This window comes from Mus caroli, chromosome 3 (genome assembly GCF_900094665.2).
Source record: "Mus caroli chromosome 3, CAROLI_EIJ_v1.1, whole genome shotgun sequence".
Lineage (NCBI taxonomy): Eukaryota > Metazoa > Chordata > Mammalia > Rodentia > Muridae > Mus > Mus caroli.
In genome coordinates, this window is record NC_034572.1 from 22,945,122 (window position 1) to 22,964,567 (window position 19,446).

The following is a 19,446-nucleotide window of genomic DNA, read 5'->3' on the forward strand; positions in this document are numbered from 1 at the left end:
GTGACCAGCTGCCCAGCTCCTGCTGCCAGGTGCCTCCCCAGTCATGGTGGGCTGTAACCTTATAACTATAACCCCCAAAACCCCAAATAATTAAACAATGTTCCAGTCCCCCCTTAAATAGTTTTGTCACAGCAACAAGAGAAATTACTAACACATCCCTGGAATGGCGTGGGGTCTTCGGAAGATCATCTACGACATCCAATAAACTCAGAATCCGTGAAGAGAATGGAAGTGGTGTATCTCCCGTTCCTCCAGGTTCCTCCTCTGTCTTCTGGGGTTGCATCATCAATCTACCTTGACACCCTTCATTCCCACCTTCCCGGGCCTGCTCCCACAATCCTGAGACCATCTTCTCAGTTTCCTTACCTTTATCCTCTCTCAGCTTCAATTCCTTCTATCTCACCTCCAGAAGCAATAGTGTTGTAAATGTATCCTGACACTTGCAGTTATAAACGCATAGATACACAATACCCAAACAACCAATCAGGATGATTTCATTATCTTCATTTTCTATAAAGACAAGAACAAAGGCGTTGTTCCTTTGGCCACATATATGCGAATCTACAAGAAGGGTGATATTGTAGACATCAAGGGAATGGGCACGGTTCAAAAAGGAATGTCCCATAAGTGCTACCACAGCAAAACCAGAAGAGTCTACAATGTCACCCAGCATACCGTGGGCATCATTGTCAACAAGCAGGTTAAGGGCAAAATTCTGACCAAGAGGATCAATGTGCGGATTGAGTGCCTCAAGCATTCAAAGAGCAGAGACAGCTTCCTGAAGAGGGTGAAGGAGAACGACCAGAAGAAAAAGGAAGGCAAAGAGAAGGGCACCTGGGTGCAGCTGAAGCGCCAGCCTGCGCCACCCAGAGAAGCACACTCTGTGAGGACTAATGGAAAAGAGCCTGAGCTGTTGGAGCCCATTCCATATGAATTCATGACCTAATGTACAAAAAGAAATAAAGTACCAGGACTGGAAAAAAAAAAAAAAAAGACAAGCACAAGGCTCTGAGATTCATTGATTTGTTGTGCACTGTAGGCACTACCATCAACCTTACAGGCAATGTGACTGCCCTAGCTGTGCCTTTCTCTCTGCCTCAGTGTACTTAGGCTTCCCAGAAGGCCAAAGGCCTCAAAGAGGGGTGTGTGTGTGTGTGTGTGTGAGAGAGAGAGAGAGAGAGAGAGAGAGAGAGAGAGAGAGAGGGAGAGATGTTTTATTAGATTCTACTTTTTAGGTTAAGAAAGAACAACTCTTGGGGAAGTTAGCAGATGAGGTAAGGGTTCTCTGAATGTTCCACCACTTCTTGTCTTCTCCCAGGACAGCCCTACCCTGTTAGAGATACTCTAGTGTGCCATGTTGTAATTGTTATGTCTGTGTCTATTAGAGAAGCTAGTGTATGGACGTCTACCCCACCCCCTTGCCACCATTTTGGAGAAGTACTTTCTTGGATGGGTTCACAGAAGAGAAGGCAAAGCCAGAGCCTGTGTCAGGGAAAGACAATGACTGAGAAGGATGAAGGAGGAATTCTGGATCTGTTTCTGTTAGAGTCCTTGGGCAGAGAGAATGGGCTGGACGATGACAGTATTTTACAAGTGGCATCATGAGATGGGAGCAAGGCTGCCCAGCTGGTGATCTGTGAGGGAGAGGAGAGGAGAGCGGCACATGCTGAGAGAACAGAGCTAAGTTGCTGGCAGAGAAGCCTGAAAGGAGTCCAGTTCCTTTGTGCCTTTGAGTGAAGCAGCTCAAGGTGAATGGATGTAGTTTTGCTCTTTCCTAGGTAGCCAAGGCACAGCTCTACGTTCTGGAAGCCCGAGAAGAAAAAGGCCCTGAAGAAATGGTAGATGTCCATCAGGACTCCCATACCTGAGCTATTGGGGAAGGCTTTTCACTTATGCAGTAAAGGAGCTGATGAAATGTGACTATCGGTGGTGGCTGAAACCTCTGTGTCTGCAATTGGCAAGCTCTCGGGAGGCAGAGTTACAAATGCTGAAAAATTTGAATGTCAACTGTGTGGTAGGACTCCGGAGGTGAAGGTACTGCTCAATTGGCAGAGTGCTTGCCTCTCATGCATGAAGCCCTGGGTTCCATCCAGAGCTCAACACAAACCAGGTGTGGTGGCACATGCCTGTAATCCCAGCACTTTGAAAGGGAGAGGCAGGAAGAGCAGAAGGTCACGCTCAGCCTCAGCTATATATCCAGTTTGAGCTTAGCCTAGGTTAGAGACCCTGCCTTCAAAAGGGGGAGAGGGAAATGGTTTCAATGGGAGGAATCATGGTATAGTAAAGTGAAACAATGAACTTATAAAATACTTCCACTTTCAAATTATTAGTTTTGGAACATAGTATTTGAAACTGAGCACAGTGGTTTGCCCCTCAGTCCCAGAACTTGTTGGTACAAGGCAAATGTTGCTGTGAGTTCTAGGAAAGTGTATAAAGAAGGAATGAAAGAAAGAAAACACGAAGGAAAAGAAAAGAAAAAAGAATGTTCCCTCTGAACTGTTTACTGCTGGCCTAGCCCATCAGGCCACACCCTGGCTGGGGATGTTAGACAGCTGGTGGGATGAGTCTTTGCCCTAGGTCCAGTAACCTCTGACAGAGTCTTCTGTAAAACGTTGGCTTGTAGGCAGGAGGTGCAAATTGGATCATTCTTTAATAGCTGAGGGAAAGAAGAAAACAAAGGCAAAGTGTATTTTTTCTAGCCCATTTTGAAAATTCGTTTCTTCCATGGTAATTACATTTTGGACCTCAAGTCACAGCTGAATGAGGGCAGAGACCGGAGGAAAATTGGATTGAACCCCAGGCCAGGCTGTGTAGGACTTTGGGCAAGTCTCTTCAGTACTGTGAGGAGGAGTGACTGGTAGACCAGATGGCGCTAACTGGAAGATAGGGGTCACATTTCAACTAGGAACTCTGCCTTCAGGTTCTCAAGGTGTGAGTCACTCCTGGACAAGTTCTGTAACCTCTTTGAACCTTACTTTTCTTGTCTATGAAATTATAAGAGTGGTGCTAACTCCTAACTAGTATGAGAATGAAGCTAAAACCATCTAAGACTCAAAGCCCTTGGCATAAGTTATCACTCAGTAATAAGGCCTCTTGCATGCTAGGCAAGCACTCTACTGAATGAACTATATCTTTACTTTGTGATATTTTTATTTATTTGTTTATTCCAGGGCCTACACACTTTCCCAATGGATGCTTATCTTCATTAGTTATAGGTTACTTTTCTCTTTGGGGAGGTACTATTATTTTTGTTGATTCAAGACTCTTCCTCTGGAAATATCTTTGGGTTAGGAGTCTGGTTTTTTGTTTGTTTTTGTTTTGTAATTGACATAATTTATGTGCATGGGTGTTTTGTTTGCATGTATGTCTGTGTACCAGATGTATGTAATGAATGCCCATGGAAGCCAGAAGAGGGTGTTGGATCACCTGGGACTGGAGTTATAAACAGGTGTGAGGCATCATGTGGTACTGGGAATTGAACCTGGATGCTCTGAAAGATCAGTCAGTGGTCTTAACCACTGAACCATCTCTCCACCTAGAGTCTCTGTTATATACTTTTGGTATAGGTGCTTCTATCAGAATGCTTAGTACATTTTTGTTGGATTTGTATTTTCTCTTGTTTCTTTCATCAAATTACAGACTGAGTTCCACAGCTCTTTCCTCATGGCCCAGCACAGACCAAAGACCCATACTAAGTACTCTGAGATAAAGCCAAATGTGATTAGATTTCCCTCTCTAAAAAAGATTTTTATGAAAAAAGAGATAAAGGTTTCTGAAGTCCTACCTTACCATACATATCAGAAAAAGAATCCTTAGAGCTGGTTAGAAGGCTAAAACCCAACTAACCTGGTCTGAGTTTTGGTTGGGGCTTTCTGGGATGTGTGTGCCTCTGTGTTGTGTGTGTGCATGTGTGTAGGCATGTATTTATGCCTGTTTATATGTGTATAAGTGAGTATATATGTATATATATGTATAAACATAAATATATACGTATATAAATATGTATATGTTTATATAATACATAAATATATACACATAAACATATGTGTGTATATATGTATATATATATATACATATATATACAAATATATACATATACATATATACTCACTTGCTATGCTTGGCTTTTAAATGTTTTAACCAGCCTCTCTGGCAGGAATTGATATATTCTAAAAAGACACCTATGCTCTCCTCTTTGACATCAGACTATGGAAATAATAAACACCAAGAAATTAGAACTTCCCCAGAAGCCAGGCGTGGTGGCACACGCCTTTAATCCCAGCACTCGGGAGGCAGAGGCAGGTGGATTTTTGAGTTCAAGGCCAGCCTGGTCTACAAAGTGAGTTCCAGGACAGCCAGGGCTATACAGACAAACGACCCCCCTCCCCCACAAGAAAAAAGAACTTCCCCAGAAGTTCTCTGGTAGGAGAGGAAATGGCCAAAGCACTGTGATTACTCAGAAGAACAACTTGTCTCCTGACAAAGGTAAACAACTTGTTGACAACTTTACAGGAGAGCCTTAGAGCTGAGATAGTCATGGACTCATGGCCATACTTTACTGACTCTTTAGTTATGGGCATCTCTGCTTTCTACTTAGAACCTGCCTTCAAGTTAGATCTCTCTGCCTCAAGACAAATTTAGAGGAATCATTGAGTCCTTCTGTCCTCTTCCCAATGTGGCCACATTAAATACACGTTTTGTTGTTGCTGCTGTTGTTTGTTTAACTGTTCATTTGGATCCTTTGGTTGGCTTATTGAGGACAGATCACCAAATCTGGCTTGTTGGGGCACAGTCTGAGACCTCCCTAGTCTAGGAGTAAAAATATAGGTTCTACAGACTGAACAAAGGTCCCGTTTTGCTGAGTGAATTATCTTCCAAACCCAACACTACCTTGTGTCCTATTTTCTGCCCCCAGCAAGAGCAGTTGGCCCTTCCAGCATTCCTTTGGATCACGTGGCCATCAGATAACCATGATGGTGTGATTCAAGCCTGTTCAACTTGCTAAGCATCCCCAGAGGGTTTCTATGGCACTGGACAACTTAGCAGAGGAGCTTTGTTCATAGGAGTTGGGGCGAGGGAAGGGTCAGGTGAGAATGAGCTTAACTTTTTACTTTGTCTTTTCCTTCCAGGTACCTTTCCAGTCCACTTCCTTCTCTGTTCCCATAACCACAGTTCTAGTTTAATTTCTCTTCATTTATTGCCTGAATTATGTAATTCGCCAGCTTACCAGCCTCTCCCATTCTTCTCTACACAGTGCTTTTTGGTTGAGTGTTCTACAGCACAGCTCTGCCCCGTGCCTTATCTCCTCCACTCCTTGCCACAGAATACAGTCTACTGTCTCTGTGTCTTAGTCAGCGTTGTAGTGCTGTGAAGAGACACCATGAACACCACAACTCCCATAAAAGAAAACTTTTAATGGGCTGGCTAACAGTTTCATAGGCTTAGTCCATCATCATCATGACAAGGAATATGGTAGGGAACATGGCAGCACACAGGTAGATATGGTGCTGGCGAAGTAGCTGAGAGTTCTACACCAGATTTACCAGCATCGGGAAGAAAAAGACATTGGGCTTGGCTTGGGTTTTTGAAATCTGAAAGCTCACCCAGTGGCAACTTCCTCCAACGAGGCCATACACACACACACACACACACACACACACACACACACACACACACACTAAATACATAAATAAATAAATAAACAAACAAACAAACATTTCTTTTAAAAAACATTGTGGAGCATGCTTTAAAAATGTTGCTCTCGGGGAGAGGAAGATGGCTTAGCCATTATGAGCACTCAGTCTCTCAGAGGGCTCCATTTCCTTTTCCAATACCCATGTCAGGTGGCTCACCACTGTCTCTAATGCCAGCTTCAGGGAATCCGATTCACCTTTCTGGACTTTGTGGGCAGCTCCCTCACTCCAACATGTATACAAATAAAAAAATAAAAAAATTAAGAAAATGAATCCAAATGGCACTGGTCTCTCCTACACCCATCTTTTAGATAACTTCTAACTAGTCACTCCTCTGAGATCTTTCTGTATTAAGTGACTACTACTGAGTGGGGAATCACAGGATCCCCAGCCCACACATTGGCAGTACCTGATTCTTGTTCATTCCTTGACTTCCAAGGTCTGAAGCATTTTTTCTCCTCATAGAAACCAAATTCTCTAGAACATTCTGTGGTTTTAATCTTAAAAACTCTCTCTCACCAAACTTTTTTTTTTCATGAAATGGTTTTCAAATTTGTTCTAAGTAGTTCCCCCCTTTCCTCTTGATTCTCAATGGGAATTTCTCCTGAATCACCGTCATAGGAAAGAGATTTGGAGATGACCTGCCATCTTGTCAGGGGAAGGTGTCGGCCAATGAAGCTAACAACTGAGTTTGATCCTTAGGATCCAGGTGTGGAAACAGAGGATTGACTCTGACCTTCATGTGTTTGCTATACATAAGTGAGCTCACTGTGCCCACCCATCTACCCACCCACTCACACAATAAATAGATAAGTATAATAATTATTATTTCCCAAAGAGACCTTCCTTCTTATGTCAAAGTTTTTTGGAAATACCCCTAAGTGTATAAGTACAGACATGTTTCAATGATCAGGGTGGGTCTTCCTTCTTTAGTCAAAGCCTTCTGGAAATATTCTGCTAGGTATACCCAGAGACGTGTTTCCATGGTAATTTAATCCAGTCAAGCTGAGGACAAAGATTAACCCTGAAGTCTCTTTCTATATGAATGCCTAGCTGGAATCTAACTGAGCAAGTGCAGACATGTCTGTCCAGCCTGATTTGGAGTCCAGGCATGGCTGGCTTATGCCTGGAAACCCAGTACTTGGAATGTTGAGGCAGGAGGATTGCTACAAGTTCAAGACAATCTTGAATTATAGTGAATTCTAGGCTAGCCTGTGTTATAAACTGAGACTCTGTTTCAAAAACAAATGAACAGAGCAGTGCCCTAAACAAGGTCTACTGAAGCAGGCAGTGTCCAAGCTGTGGAACTTGGATTCATACCACCAGTAAATGTAGCAAGCCAGATATGAAATAAAATTCTAAGTCTGTTGCTTGGACAGAACACCTGAAGTGTTAAAGTTAAAGGGCTATAGACTTTGTGTTGTTTCAAATACTAAAATTGATTAGTGAGATGGAAATATGTTTTGACCACAGTCCAGCATGTATGCTTTTACCACAATCCAGCTTTTATGCTTTTTAAAAATTATTGAATAAAAAGGGGCAAATTTCAAGTGTGAACTATTGATTTAGTCTGCCCAAAAATTTAGTAAAAAAAATTAATTAAAGCTCTGGTTCGTGTTTCTAAGGACTCTAAGTTCAGTGGCTGAAAGGACCTGGAATTGTACTGCCAAGAAATCTATAAATCTCTATAAATGACCTTAGAAAAGAGAAGCTAAAAGAGAGTTCATAAAAAACTTGGGCACTGGAAGAAGGCCATAGAAGAGACATTCCCCCTTCCACACACACACAGACACTGTCATTTTATGTGTGTGGGTGTGTGCCTGCATTTATGTGTGTGCCTGGTGACAGCGAGAGTCAGAAGAGTGCACTGGCTGTCCTGAAACTGGAGTTACAGACTGTCTTGAGCTGCCTTGTGGGTGCAGAGAATTGAACCTGGGTCCTCTGAAAGTCTCTTAACAGCTGAGACATCTGTCCAGCCTCCCACTGAAGACATTTTTAATAAACATGTTCTGGTTCAAGCTTGGGAGCTCTCTGGATACAGTCCATCTAAGGGTTCTATCTGCATAGTTAAGAATTTAGAGCTGTGAGCACATTTTCCTGAACCCCCCTGCCTTCCTGATGTGTTCTTACTGATAAATCCTGGTAAGTTCTAACATACTTATGATATAGACTCCTTCTTAATATAGAACACATTTTAAAATTCTTGCTTTTGGCACATTTCATAACAAGTCACTTCCCAAAAGTGACTTTATAAAAGCACCCACAGAAAAGCCTTTATAGTATTCATAGGTGTTAATTCCTTACAGTGTCATTAGCTTAGATCAAGTAAAGAAAATCTTATAATTGCTAAAATTAGCTGATTTAGAAACTTGACTTTTATCCTTTAATGTAAGTACCATGGAAACACAAAAAAGATAAATAAGATGAATGTTAATTTTAAATGTCAAAATGTAATTTTTTTCAATTTACAAAAAAACTCCATTTTTAATTATGGGCTATTTAGACAAAGTTAAAAGACACGAGAAAAAAAATCCGCAAACTCTGGGACCTCAATCTGAAGACAGTCACTATTAAAATTTTGGGGTATTTTCTCCATAATTATGTTTTCACATTTATAACATGTACTATGCAACAAGCCATAATGAACAATTATGTCCCCCAAACAAAAATCCCCCCCCCCAAATAAACCACCAAGTCCAGTTTGTGTTGCCCACATACTCACTGGAGTGTGATCAAATACCCAGGGGCCAGCCCCTTAAAAAAAAAACAAAAACAAAACCTTATTCCCCTCCTCCCACCCTGACAGAAGCCATCAACAGTGAAGGGCTGCACACTAGTCATCCTTATTACAGTTTTTAGAACTCTCTTCAATAGATAGCTTCCTGTCTGTCTGTTTTTTGGGGGTGGGGTGGGGGGGAGGGAGGCTGTCACAAAACATCCAATGTGTCTCATTCTCAGATGGGTCTGCAGTAATCTACACCATAGTAAAAAACAGCTTTCCTGCCTGTAGCAATCAAAGGCAGCACAGATCATGAGCTTCCATCAACCTGTTCCCTTGTGGCGGCAGGGATCATGGATGACAACATGGTCTCTGGAGCAAGCATGGACCATGGACATATTTTGAGAAGACTTAATTCAGAAAATGAACGGCTCCTCATCTCAGATATCTTGTTGTTACGCAGAGTCGGAGTGATTATGTGGTTAGGCTGTGTGTCTGGAGGCCAGACCTGTGTGAGTGTGTGAGTGTGTGTGCGCGCGCACATGTCTGTAGCTCTGTCTGGCTTGGAATCCACTAAGCAATCCAGGCTGGCCTCAAACTCAGAGTCTTATTTGTCTGCCTCTACCTCCTGGTTCTGGGATTAAAGGCCAGTAGTACCACCATCCTAGCAAAAGAAATTTATTTTTGCTAATAAAGATTAGGAATATAATTGTCTATTAACTACCAACTCTGTAAAATGAAGCTCTTTCAGATTTTTATTGTGCTCACTGTCTCATTCTGCTTAATTCTGATTGACTTAATTTGGGATTTATACCCAAATTTTATAGAACTAACTTTTCTTTTGATACTAATGTTTTATAATTACATTAATGACCTGGTGTCATTAACTATATCAATTAATTACATTATGTATTTATTATGTATTTATGTAGTTAAATATATTAATGACCAGTGTTATATGGTTTATCCTTTCTCTGTTGTTTTAATTTTAGATGATTTTTATCTTATTTTTAGGTGTATGAGTGTTCTGCCTGCACATATGGCATATATGTGCTTGGTGCCTGTGGATGTTAGAAGAGAGGTCATACCCCCAAAACTGGAATTATGAATGGTTGTGAGCCAACACATGAGTGCTGAGAACTGGACCCAGGTACTCTGCAAGAGCAGCAAGTGCTTTTAAACTCTGAGCAGCCTCTCCAGCCCTTCTCCATTGCTTTCTAATAGTTCTTGGATTCTTAGTCTTGACCCAATCCTACATGGGCTGTACTGTGTCCTTAAGTGGTAAGTGTGGTGCTTTGTGAGTGCTGGCTTGTGGGGTAATGTTGGGTTTTGCCTCTTGACTTAAGTACATAATTCTTTCCCTCCCTAGATTGGAAGAAATTCTCCACTCACTGATGCTGTTTAGTTCTCTGGAAAAGTCTATGTTTCTTATTTCCTCCATGCAATGCTTTTCCAAGTCTGGCTGCACATTTAAATTACTAAGGGATTTTTTTTTTTTTAAAGAAATGTCTGTGCCCGAGATCCAACTCACAATGATTAAATAAAACCTTTTAAGATGGGACCTGGACACTGCTGCTTTGTCCAAGTCTTACCCAGTGATTCCAACACATAACCAGAGTTGAGAACCACTACTAGGAAAAAGCCTGCCTGATGCTGACAGAATTGTGAAGGCTCTCCTTAAGTCTTGAAGCAGACAAGGCTTGTCTAGGGGTGAATACTCAGCACAAATTCTGCCAGGTCCTCTCTGATTCTACAAATTCACTGTTTCTCTAACTTTGCTTAGAATATTTGCTACACCATACATATTGGTGTATTGGTGTATCTTAAGTTGTGTTGGTTGGATAAGTGAGAACATTGGGCTGCTGTAACAAATGTAATAAGTTTGGTGGCTTATTAAGAAGATAAATTATCTTTTATATTATAGAGGCTGGTAAATCCAAGGTTAGGATGCCATAGATTTGGTGTCTGGGATGGAGCTGTGTTCCCTGTTCGTGGTTATCTGTTTGTTTCCTCATGTAGCAGGAAGTAGAGTTGCTCTTTCTGTGGCCTCTTATAAAAAATTTAATCTCAGGAAGGAAGGCTTTGCCCTCATGACTTGGTTAGCTCCCCAAATCTTTACCTCCTAAAACCATCCCTTTGGGATTAAAGGCTTCTTTTATAACTTATTTTTTGTTTTTTTTTTACTTGTGTGTGTGTTGGTTAGAAGATGTCAGATCCTGTGGTGAAGAAGTTACAGGTGGTTGTGAGCCTTTTGACATGGATGCTAGGAACCGAATTCTGGTCTTTGTTAGGGTAGTCCTTGCTTGTAACCATTGAGCCATCTCTTATTAACTGGGAATCATTTTTGTCTTCTGCACTTGAATCCTTCAACAGTTACATTGGTTGCAGAATTTTTTTCCAGGTTAATGAAATTCAAATTTCTAACAGTTCCTTATCAGAAGGACGTCTTCTTTGTGACAGTCCACCCAAGCAAAGATCAGGAAGACGGTTGTTTCCCAGGGAACCTCCTTGGTTCACTTTTCACAGGATATCTGAGATCCATCTTAAATTAATTGCTATGATTTATGTAAAGAGAGAAATTGTTTTTAAAACATAGTTACCTAAACTTCATCTTCAGGGTTGGTTTGTTTGTTTTCTTCTTCCTTTTCCTCTTCCTCTTCTCCTCCTCTTCCTCCTTCATCCCTCTCCCTCCCTCTCCCCTGCTTCTCCTCCTTCACAGCTGAAGCCACACTGAGCTTACCTCTGTAGGTGTAGCTGTGGAAGACTACAACATGAACTTCTGGTCCCCCTTCCTCAGATCCTAAGTACTGGTAGTGCAGGCGTGGCCCCCTGTCCAAGTTCTGCTGCACAAGGGATCAAACTTTGCCTGGGTTCTGCAAGTTGTCAGGCTTTGGTCTCTGGTCAGGAGTCCACGGCATCACCTAGGATGGCTGCTGTCACCAATAAATGTGTCTTGCTGGGCCCAGCTCTGGGCCTAGAGGAGCCAAAAATGCAAGCACTGCTGCCAAGCCTGGGTTTCTTCTGGAAATCCTTGCCACTGCTTGCCAACCTGGCCCCCTTCGGCTTCTGAAGAACCCCGGGCATCAGGTGGGCCCTGCTGCCGGCATCCTGTCTCTGTGTTAGGCTGCTCCTGTGCAGGTTGTGGGGTTAGTCCTGCATGCCCTTCTTTAATCTGATCCCAATTGCAAAACATTTCAAAGAAATTCTTTGAAGTTTTTGGCATTTGTATGGTTTCCTTCCTTAGCTTCTATGCCTGATTCAGGGTTTTACATATTTTAAAATTTTTCTGGGTCATTTTGGATGGAATGTGGAAGCAGGTGGTGCAGCTCTGTGCCCTCAGTCCTCCATCATGGGCTGTGAGAGTCAGGACATTGCTTTTGTTATTAGATTTATGAGGATGGTGAGAACTCAGAGTCTGGTCTAGGGAAAAACAATGCTGTTATTGATAAATAGTAAACATTACTTACTAGTACTAATGATATTGATTGTTCACTTACATACTTGTTTATTGTATGTATTTTACCACTTTAGTCATTCTAGATAATGTTTTGAAATGTAGTCAAGAGCTTGTTTATATCAAATTTAATGTTACATATAAAACTTACTATTACATAAACATATAAAACATTTCTTCATACTATTGATGCCTTATTCTTTTGAACATGTTTAAGTTCAATTAAAAAAAATCGAATATACTTGGTGTGATGGTTACTTTTAATCCCAGCACTTGAGGGGAACAGATTTCTGTAAGTTCTAGGTTGTCTAGACTGATCAATCTACATAGTGGGCATACATACTAGGTCAGCCAGGGCTATATCTAAAAAATCTAGTATGTATGCATAGATATACAAACAAGGGAAACATGGAGACACATTGGACACGGGCGGGCAAGTGCAGAGGGGACTTGAGTAGAGATGTATAGTGTTACTCTAAGTCCACAAAGACCAATCTTGTTTACATTGTTACCACTCAATGCTTTAAAAAAATATCATTTAAAAAGTATTTTTAGTTCCTTTTTGGGGGCAGGGTAACCCAGTTTGGTCTGAAACCCAACATGTATCCCAGTCTGGCTTCTGCAATTGTGGCAATCCTCCTGCCTCAGGCTCTGAAAATCTGGGATTATACACAGGAACCACAATTCCTGGCTTTTTAGTTGTTGATTTATTATTATTATTATTCAGTTCTTTTTAAAAATTTACTATTTATTTATTTATTTAACACTCCAGATTTTATTCCCCTCCTGGTCCACCCTCCAACTACTCTACATCCCATACCTCCTCCCTTCCCCACCCCACCCCTATCTCAACGAGGAATGTCCCCACCCCGCAGCCCTCACTCCACTAGACCTCTAAACTCCCTGGGGCCTCCAGTCTCTTGAGGGTTAGGTGCATCTTCTCTGACTGAACCCAGACCTGGCAGTCTTCTGCTGTATATGTGCTGGGGCCCTTATATCACCTGTTGTATGCTGCCTGGTTGGTGGTCCAGTGCCTGAGAGATCTCAGTGGTCCAGGTTAATTGAGATTGCTGGTCCTTTGGAGGGCAGTCATGCTAAGTCCCTTTTTGTGAGCGCTCCATAGCCTCAGTAATAGTGTCAGGCCTTGGGACCTCGCCTTGAGCTGGATCCCACTATGAACCTGTTGCTGGACCTTCTTTTCCTCAGGCTTCTCTCCATTTCCAACCCTGTAGTTCTTTCAGACAGGAACAATTATGGGCCAGAGTTTTGAGTGTGGGATGGAAACCCCCTCTCTCACTTGATGTCCTGTCTTCCTGCTGGAGGTGAGTTCTATAAGTTCCCTCTCCCTACTTTTGAGCATTTCATCTAAGGTCCTATTATTCAATTCTTATACCATAATATTTTCATATTTTTATTGATTCTTTTTATTGATTCTGTGTGAGTTCCATAGCATACACCTCAGGCCCCCTCATCTCTGAGTGCCCTCGTATCCACCTTCCTCCCTTGTTAACCTCTCCCCAAAATAGAAATCATACAAACAAAATAAACAAAACAAAGCATAGAAAATACCTCTTTGTGGAGGCTGTGGCATTCCAGTGTGTCCCACAATATGTCCCTCTGTCCACACATCTTCTCTTGCAATGAGATGATGTTCATGGCAATGAGTCATTGTTGCCAGTGCAGGCCTCTGGCTTCTGTGACATCATCAGTACTGGATCCCTGCTGGGACTCCTCCCAGTTATCCTGTTATTGTCCTGTGTTCTGGAGATCCTGCAGCTTTAGATCTGCAGGACCAGCCCTTTCACGTGCCTCACCAGTTCATAGATAATGGAGATTTTGGGGTGGGCCAACTCAAAGCCCTAGATCTGGGCCTAGGTCTCAGCTGAGCTGGTCAGCCCACCAGCTCTCCTGCATCCATACCACCAAGGCTCAATCTCACACAGCTCTGACTCAGCCACCCAAAGTGGTCATCAGCAGGATGCGGGGCCAGCATTCCTGCTGTCATGCTAGCTCCCTCTCTCCCCTGCAATCAGCTCCACTGTGCTCCCCTCCTGCTCTTGCACCCTCAGGGCTGGCTCACTGGTGACTGGTGACATCAGGGCCAGCTCCACTGTGTTGCCCTGGAGAGGTGCAGGGTCCACTCTCCAAAGTGTTAGACTAGAGATGTCCCCATGATCTCGAGTGGTAATAGGAGCCAATACATGACCGCAGACCATGACTTGGCTCTCAGTGATGGCACAGGCTAGAACTTCACCATGGCCTTAGGTGCTGGAGCTGGCTCCTCACAGCAAGCTCTTCCTCTCCACCCTCGTTTCTTCCCTTCCATCTCCCTTCACAAGGCTTAAATGCTTCTACCTCTCTTTCTCTCTCATCTGTCCACCTTACACTTACACATTGAAGTAGTTCCCACTATGTGGTGGCAATGCTGCTGGTGGGCCTCTGGGTGACCTCTGCCCTTGCTGCATGGCAGCAAGAGGGCCTCCGTGTATCTATGGCTCTCTTGTGCTGTGCAGTGGAGAGCAGGGCTCTGGACATTTGCCCCACCCATGCTGCATGACTTCATGGTGAGGAGCTGTACAGTTCCCACCAGGAGACATCTTTATATCATATTTCTAATGATTGTTATGCTACATATTTAGACAGTTTCTATTTTTCTTAAATTGTGAAAGTGTTAGTAAAAATATCCATGTTTGACTATTATTGTTATAATTTATTTCTTGATGTAGAATTACTCAAAAAGAACATCACAAGCCAAATGCTTAATCATTTTCTAAACCATATTTTCATTTTCTTTTTTTGCCAGCATAACATAAAATTGTCCATTTGTTTAAATTATAATTAGGTTTGGCAGTTTATAAAACTTTTTTTTTTTTTAGTTTTTATTATTAGTTCTTTGAGAAGTTTCAAGCTTTGTACAATGTGTTTTGATCATAATTACCTCTCCAACTCTTCCCAGATTCATCCCCAGTTCACGATCCACCCAATTTTAAAAGCCATTTAAGACCAATTTCTGCTACCCAGATATTCTTGGATGTGTGGTCTTCCATTGGAATATGATACTTTTTTTAGACAGTCTCTCATGTGGCCCAGGCTGCTCTCCAAGTCTCTATGTGGCTGTGTTAGTTATTTCCTGTTGCTCTGAAGAGTTACCATGATCAAAGCAACTTGTAAAAGAATCCATTTATTTGGGCTTGTGGTTCAGAGAGAGTTCCTGATCACCGTGGGAAGCGTGGCAAGGTAGGCAGGTACAGCGCTGGAGCAGGAGCTGAGAGCTTACATTCCAATCTGTAAGTTGGAAGCTATGAAGAGACACCATGACCAAAGCAACTCCTATAAAGCATAACACTTAATTAGGGCTAGTTACAGGTTCAGAGATTCAGTCCCTTATCATCACGGTGGCAGCATCCATTGACACTGAAGGAACTGAGAGTTCTACATCTTGTTCCAAAGACAAACAGAAGATTGACTTCCAGGCAGCTAGGAGAAGAGTTCAAAACCCACCCCGAGAGTGACACACTTCCTGTCAACTTCCTGTTCCATGGCAACACCTCCTAATAGTGACACTCCATGGGCCAAGCATATTCAAACCACCACAGAGTGCTAACTGGGAATGGCGTGAGCTTTTGAAACCCCAATGCCCACCTGCAGTGGCAAACCACCTCCAACAAGACCAAGTTCCTCATTCTTCCCAAACAGTTCTACTAGGTGAGGACCAAGGATTCCAATATCTGAGTCTATGAGGAACGCTCTCATTCAAACTACCGTAGTAGCTGAGGACGACCTTTAACTCCTGACTTTCTTGCTTCTATTTCCCAGTTGAGCACACAGGTATTTGCCACCATGCCAGGTTTATAATAAGAAACTAAAACTGACTGGGCTTTAAATACCAAACATTGATAAAATTTCCTATGTGAAATACAAAAGGCCCTTATAGTTTGTGAAGTCAGAGTAGAAATTCAATGGCATTATGTCCCACTGTGGATTTAAACCTCCACAGAATGGCTACTATAACTCCAGCCGTTGCATCCCACTTCCAGGAGGTAGGAAAAGATTTATAGAAACACACAAAGGGAATGGCTATCTGTAGGTACTCCTCACAGCATCCCCTGGAGGTCCAGCAACACGTGGACATCCAATGGCTATGCCAAAGTCCTGGATCCATTACAGCCTTCTGTAGAGCACAGATCACCTCAAATGAGACAGGATTTTATCTACTGGTAAAGACAAGGAGTGGCGAAGCTGGTTGTACCATAATGTCCACCATCTTGCTTTCTGGTTTGAATCCAAGTCATGATTTTGTTATCAAAGGGGCTTTGAACATGTGCCTATGTATCATAGATGAAGTTCTCCAGAAAGCAGATTGTGAAACAGTTATGGAAACAGGAAAGTCCTTGTGACCTTTGGAGAAAGGGAGAAATTTTAGGAATGACAGAGACACTGGGTGGAGAGTCAGCTTTCACTTGTGTCTTAGCTCTAGTGTAAGAAACTCTGGGAAGTGGCTTTAGAATTTTTCAAAGTTTGAGTGAGAGTGGAGTCAAGGTCAATCGACCACAGCACAGACTTGTTCACTGGATGAAGGTAGTCCTGGCTCCAGAAGCTGCTAGGGTTGAGGCAGCTTTCCCCATTTGCAGCATTTCTGTAGCTGAAGGAGCAAACTCGTTACTTTTCTCATTCTTGTGACAAAATAGGAGAAAATAAATAAACTAAAAAGGAAGTGCTTATTTTCACTCACAGTTAGAACGTTCTGTCCATCTTGGCCGGAAATGTATAGCAGCTGGTGTGTGTGTGTGTGTGTGTGTGTGTGTGTGTGTGTGTGTGTGTGTGTATGCGAGTGTGCACGTACTCACAGCCAATCACATCGCACCTGCACTCAGGAAGCAGAAAGAGAGAGATGCAAGCAGCTACTCAGCCTGCCTGCTCCTCTTTATTCAACCTGGTACCCCAACCCACGGTGCAGGTCTGCCCATAGTTAGGTGAGTCCATCTCTGTCAATCCACGCACAAACTCCTTCCCACACATGCCCACTGGCATGTTTTCTAGATGGCTTTCAAATTGACAATAGTCACCATCACAAGGAGTAGGTTCCCTCCTTTAGGTGGTATAATTTCATGGTGTCTTGTGGCCAGTCTGTTCATTCCTTTGCTCACTATTGTACAAGTCAGCATTGAAGATGGAATGCTATCAATGTGTGTGTCTTATTTACACATCTCTTGCTAAGATCTTTTTAAATCAAAATTCGAGTTTTGGGAAAGATTTGTTTTTTTATATATGTTAATATAAATGGCAAATTGTTTCAAAACTGTCTTCTTGTCTTTGTAAAAGAATCAATCCTGTGATTACATAGCTGATGTCCTAGTTCCAAATCTCCTCCACTAGGAGTGGCTCTTTTTCCTGTTTGGATTCCATCTACCCTTGTTTCTTTTTTTGTTAAACTCTCCCCTTTAATTGATAATAGATTTGTTTCTCTGGAAATGTATTATGATTACAGTCTCCCTCCCTCTACTCCTCCCAGTTTCTCCCCATCTCCTCTCCCATCTCCCTTTCTGTCTCTCACTAGAAAAGAACAGGCTTCTAAGAGATAATATTAAAATATAACAAAATAAAATATAATAAGATAAAACAAAAACTGTCACATTGAAATTGAACAGGAAAAACCAACAAAAGAAAAAGTGCCCAAGGAAAGGCACAAGAACTAGGAACTACTGGTTTGCATACTCATGAATCTTAAACTGACAGACAACACACATGCAGAGGACCTGGTGTGGGCCGAGCAGGCCCTGTGCATGCTGCCTCCATCACTGTGGGCTCATAAGAACTTTGATCATGTTTATTTAGAGGTCCTTGTTTTTCTGTGACCTCCATCCCCTCTGTCTATTACACTCTTTCTGCCTCTTCTATCTAGGGGTTCCCTGAGCTCTGAGGGGAGGGATGGAGACATCCCATTTAGGACCAAGTGTCCCAAGGCCTCTCACTGTCTGTGATGTCTGGCTGTGGGTCTCTATATTTGTTTCTGTCTGCTGCAGGAGAAAGTTCCTCTGATGATGACTGAATAAGGCGCTGATCTGTGAGTTTAGCAGAATATCAATAGCAGTAATTTTATCACTACATTTTGTCTTGTTCTTTTTAGGTTTTTTTGTTTGTTTGTTTTTAAGACCAATATTATTTGTTTTTAGCTATCTAGTCTTTGTTTTTTGATCACCTCAAGCAGTGTTGTGTATGGGTTCTTCCACTGAGGACATCTAGGTTGTTTCCAATTTCTGGCTGCTATTAATAGATCATAACTGAACATGGTTGAGCAAGTGTCTTTGTGGGAGGATGAAGTGACCTTTGTGTATATACCCCAGAGAGACATAGCTGAATCTTGAGGTGGATCAGTTCCCATCTTCCTGAGGAACTGACACATGGAATTCCATAGTGGCTGGTGGCTGTCCAAGTTTCCACTCCCACCAACAATGTATGAATGGTACCCTTATCACATCCTCACCAGCATGAGCTGCTACTCATTTGTTGATCTTTGCCATTCAGATATTCTGATGAGTGTAAATTAAAATCTCAAAGTAGTTCTGATTTGCATTTTCCTGATAACTAAGAATGTTGAACATTTCTTTATGTGTTTCTTACCCATTAGAGTTTCCTCTTTTGAGAATTCTATTGAGGTATATATTCCAATTTTTATTGGATTTTCTTGATATCTAGTTTCTTGAGTTGTTAGATATTTTGAGTTAGCTTTATTGCATGATTAGTTAGTAAAAATCTTTTCCCATTCTGTAGGCTTCCGCTGTGTCCAAATGATGGTGTCCTTAGCCTTGCAGAAGCTTTTCAGTTCCGTGAGATCCCAGTTTATTAACTGTTGGTCTTAGTGCCTGTGTTATTGGTAGTCTGTCTAGGAAGTCATCTCCTGTGCCAATGTATTCAAGGATATTCTCCATTTTCTCTTCTATTAGGTTGAATATCTATTTTATGTTGAGTTCTTTGATTCCTCTGAAGTTGAGCTTTATGCAGGGCGATAAGTATGGATTTATTTGGATTCTTTCACATATGACAGGCAGTTCCATTTTTGAAGAGGTTGTCTTTTTATTTTTTTACATTTTTGTTAAACTATATTTTATTGACATTATGTAAATTCAAACAAAACAAGTCAGTCTGTTTCTTAATCACATTTTTACTTTTTCATTCACTATGATTCATGGGCAGAAAATTCTCATATCATTCAAATAAAGCAACATTCTGCATTTTTACAGTATACTATAATAGCATATTTGGTTCTCATCTCTATTGAAGACTCTTGCTACAAAAACATTTGCAATTATTTTTTATTCTCCACATACTAACTAAAAGAACATTAGACAAACACTTTGAAGGTGTTTGCTTCAGCTATATTCTGTGCTTTTGGCCCTGCATCTTTCTTTTCTTTTCTTTTCTTTTCTTTTCTTTTCTTTTCTTTTCTTTTCTTTTCTTTTCTTTTCTTTTCTTTTCTTTCTTTCTTTCTTTCTTTCTTTCTTCCTCTCTTCCTCTCTTTTCTTCCTTTCTTCCTTTATTTCTGTCTTCCTTCCTTTCTTTCTTCCTTTCTTTCTTTCTTT

General features: G+C 41.7%; 1 protein-coding gene and 1 long non-coding RNA gene across 2 annotated transcripts; one reads left to right on the forward strand and one right to left on the reverse strand.

Moving 5' to 3' along the window:
* Positions 1-595: 595 nt before the first annotated feature.
* Positions 596-946, forward strand: LOC110291072 (60S ribosomal protein L21-like). Its single transcript, XM_021158012.1, has one exon. It carries the CDS (start codon positions 596-598, stop codon positions 944-946), a length of 351 nt encoding a protein of 116 aa, XP_021013671.1.
* A 1,663-nt stretch (positions 947-2,609) lies between these two features.
* On the reverse strand, positions 2,610-13,489 carry LOC110291978. The gene is made up of 3 exons (XR_002377624.1): positions 13,436-13,489; positions 11,153-11,832; positions 2,610-2,656 (listed from the first exon to the last, which is right to left on the reverse strand). It is a non-coding gene; the product is annotated as an uncharacterized LOC110291978 (long non-coding RNA).
* Between the last annotated feature and the right edge of the window lie 5,957 nt (positions 13,490-19,446).

Coding starts and splice junctions, on each gene's coding strand:
- LOC110291072 (XM_021158012.1), top strand. CDS start 596: ATGGGCACGGTTCAAAAAGGAATGTCCCATAAGTGCTACCACAGCAAA.